Source organism: Drosophila montana, unplaced genomic scaffold, assembly GCF_035044405.1.
Source record: "Drosophila montana isolate Dmon_TW-CO22-7 unplaced genomic scaffold, ASM3504440v1 contig_3848_1, whole genome shotgun sequence".
NCBI classification, from domain to species: Eukaryota; Metazoa; Arthropoda; class Insecta; order Diptera; family Drosophilidae; genus Drosophila; species Drosophila montana.
The window spans coordinates 4,658,226-4,661,495 of record NW_026998720.1 but is presented as its reverse complement, the minus strand read 5'-3'; the positions used below and the strand labels follow the sequence as shown (position 1 = coordinate 4,661,495).

Sequence of the window (3,270 nt, the reverse complement as noted above, 5' to 3'; positions counted from 1 at the left end):
TTAGCCAACGGCGCAGTGGACGACTCTCTCGGTGCTCTGCTAAAACCGTACTGAGCTGAACTTGGCCTCGGACGCCATCTTAGCCAGTTGCGCGCTGCATTGGAATGTGTGTATGTGTAAGCGCGCGCGCGTCTGGAAGCGCAGAGAGCGCAAAGCATTCCACTTGCCAGCGCTTATGTTGCCAATTGGAATTGTCTTGTGGCTTGTGTGCGGATCAGCGACAGCTTCAGTTGGAATTGTGCGCTCAATTGAGTTGGACGTGCGCACGGGTTATTATTATATATTTTGTTCGGTGTGTTCCATTTCTTTAAAAACATTTCACTACTTATTTAACAAAATAAATTAATATTTATCAAAACATTTATATATTTAAAAGTGCATAGTTTTGAATATTCGAATAAATAAATTCGAATTAAATAATTATATTTAAAATTCTAATACAGCTTGCGCTCTCCCAATCTCCCACTCTTCCTCTCTTCCTCACTTCCTCTCTCTTTGCTCACAGCTCAACGCTCATTCCAGTGTTGTGCACTGTTTACTTCCAGCCACTGCGAGTTCTTTGAGCGGCTCTTCAACGGCGTACAGCGTGTGAGGCATAGAGCAGAAGAACAACAAACAAAGCTGTTTTGAAGAGTTATTTTCGTTTTTGGCTATGAAAATGATTGGCAGCGATTACGTACTGGAAGCACACAACATATTCCACACCACCGAGGCAAGTGTAGTGGAAATGGTTAGAGCTAAATTTCCAATTGAAGTCTTTTGTTTTGGGACTGCTCTCTTGCGCTCTCTCTCCAGGTTGACGGTGGTGGCTGCTTCAATGGTGCCGGCAACTCGGCGCTGGTGCTCAAAGGCGTCAACCTGACCGTGCACAGTGGTGAGGTGATGGCCATTCTAGGCTCCAAGGGTAGGCAGCTCAACTACATAGCGTAAGGTTTCGGCTTTAAGGCTTTCTGCATTTTTTTCAGGCAGCGGCAAACGGGCTTTGCTAGACGTTATAGCCAGGCGCGCGGATGGCGCCACCCGCGGTCAGGTGCTGCTCAATGGATCGCCGCTGAGCAAGGCGCTGTTCCAGCAACGCTGCGGCTATGTAACCCAATCCTGCACCTTTGTGCCCGGCCTGACAGTGGCCCAGACACTGCACTACACGCCCACCATTGTAGGTGCAGGCCTTATCCTCGAATTTTCATGACTTAAAGCTGTTGTTTCTTTGCAGCTGGGTGGATATTTGAAGAGCTCCAAGGTGCGTCAAGTGCTGGCAGATCTGGCGCTCTCGCAGGTGGCCCACAAGCGCGTGGAGTACCTGAACATCAGCGAGGCCAGACGCTTGGCCATTGGCATACAGCTGGTCCGAGATCCAGGTGAGTCATCTAATCCTTATCTAGTCATGCACATCCGGTTCTATTCAGCTTGAACTATTTTCAGTCATGCTGCTGCTGGACGAGCCCACGCAGGGTCTGGATCCGTTGAGTGCCTATCTGCTCATCTCCATACTCTCGAATACGGCCAAGAAGACAGGCTGCGGCATTTTGTTGTCGCTGGAGAAGCCACGCTCCGATGTCTTTCCCTTTTTGGATCGTGCGCTGTTTTTGTGCCTGGGCGGAGTTGTCTACTCGGGCGGCACTCGAGCCATGTTGGAGTACTTTCATGCCATTGGTTTCCCCTGTCCGCAGTTGGAGAATCCTCTAATGTATTATTTGTGCCTCTCCACTGTGGATCGTCGCAGTCGCGATCGTTTTCTAGAGTCCAGCCAGCAGATTGAGGCGCTCGTGGAGCGCTTCTCCAGAGAAACACCCATCTCCGATGCGCCGCTGAACAATATGGGCTCGGGCAAGGTTCCACTGGCCTACGGCAAGCCCGGCGAACTCAAAGTTTGGATCATGCTCTATTTGTAAGCAATCAAACTGGAGCATCTTTAAAATATTCTTCTGGAAAACTTAGTTCTCATTTGTTTTGCTTTTTAGAAAACTCCTGGCCTCCACCTTTTCATGTGGTGTGGTGGGTATGAAGACCCTCTTCCTGCGTTTGCTGCTCCTGCCCATAGCCATGGCCATTTTGTGGGCCTTCTACTCGAATCTCGGCGTGGGTGTTCTTACTTACCTCGGGTTAATCTTTGCTTAATACCTGATCTGATTCTTCTAGGATGATGCCAGTGGCTTCTTTACGCGTAATGGCTTGATACTAAATATACTTGGTCTGTCCTATGGCTGCGGCATTTTGACCACCATATCTTTATGTGAGCTAAATAAGCAAATCTTTCGTTTCCCAGCTTAAATTATTCGTCTTGCAGTTCCCATTTGGCGCAAAAAGTTCTCGCAGGATACACCGGAGGGTCTCTACTCGGGCACCACGCTGCTCGTTGCCTACAATTCCGTTTCGATACCCTTCTCAGCGGTCTCTGCCGTCTTGGCGAGCTGTGTTATCTATCCGTAAGTGCAGATTTTAGGATCTATCCTATCTGTATCTACATATAAACCTATATCTAAGTCTTTACATCTTGAAAATTCTTTTCATTTTATATCAATTTGCAGCCTGCTACTGGATACCAAGTTCAATAATGGCACCGTTTTTGCCTATCTCTTTGTGGCGCTCTGGTCGAGCTTTGTCCTGGCCGAACAGATGAGCATATCCTTTCTGCTGGTGGTTAAGGTGCCCTTCAATGCCGCCATTGCAGTGACCTATGTGCTGGTCATAAGCATTGCCTTGGCCAGTGGCACAGTGCGGTAAGTTGCAAGATCAGCATCAGTTGATGAATATACATCTAATATTATTTGGTTCTACAGCTCCTTTAAGGGCTTGCAGCCCTGGCTGCAGGACAACACGAAGGGCACACACACACGTTACGCCTCCTCGCTGCTGCACAGCATCGCCTTTCAGACACGCAAGCTGAACTGCACGCCCACCGCCTCCGTGATTTGTCCCAAGCCGGCGGACTTTATGCACGAACGCTTGGGCCTGCCCGATCCAGATGTGAGTTAACTCTATGAGATATATATTCAATCCATAACTTTTTTGACATCCTTTTTTCTTGACTGCAGGAAACTATAGATGTGGCTGCTTCCTGCGCTTTTGCCGTGGGCTTGGCCGCCTTCAATATGCTGCTCTATTTATTCCCAATGCCGCGGTGCGTGCGTCAGAAATTTAAAGACTAACTGCACTACACACATTTTAACTAATTTAATTTATATGATTTAAGATTTACTTAATTAAAATTTAATAAAAATACACAAAAACACGCTAATTCAAACTTACGCGCCAAAAGGGCTGCATTCG

At 47.7% G+C, this 3,270-nt stretch overlaps 1 protein-coding gene across 1 annotated transcript; it reads left to right on the top strand.

The window, feature by feature from the left end:
* The first annotated feature begins 221 nt into the window (after positions 1-221).
* Positions 222-3,196, top strand: LOC135438323 (ATP-binding cassette sub-family G member 5). The gene is made up of 12 exons (XM_064696606.1): positions 222-292; positions 506-712; positions 796-904; positions 966-1,156; positions 1,214-1,358; positions 1,423-1,888; positions 1,962-2,079; positions 2,140-2,233; positions 2,288-2,426; positions 2,529-2,720; positions 2,781-2,967; positions 3,036-3,196. Exons 2-12 carry the CDS (start codon positions 653-655, stop codon positions 3,147-3,149), a joined length of 1,815 nt encoding a protein of 604 aa, XP_064552676.1. The 5' UTR covers positions 222-292; positions 506-652; the 3' UTR covers positions 3,150-3,196.
* The last annotated feature ends 74 nt before the right edge of the window (positions 3,197-3,270 follow it).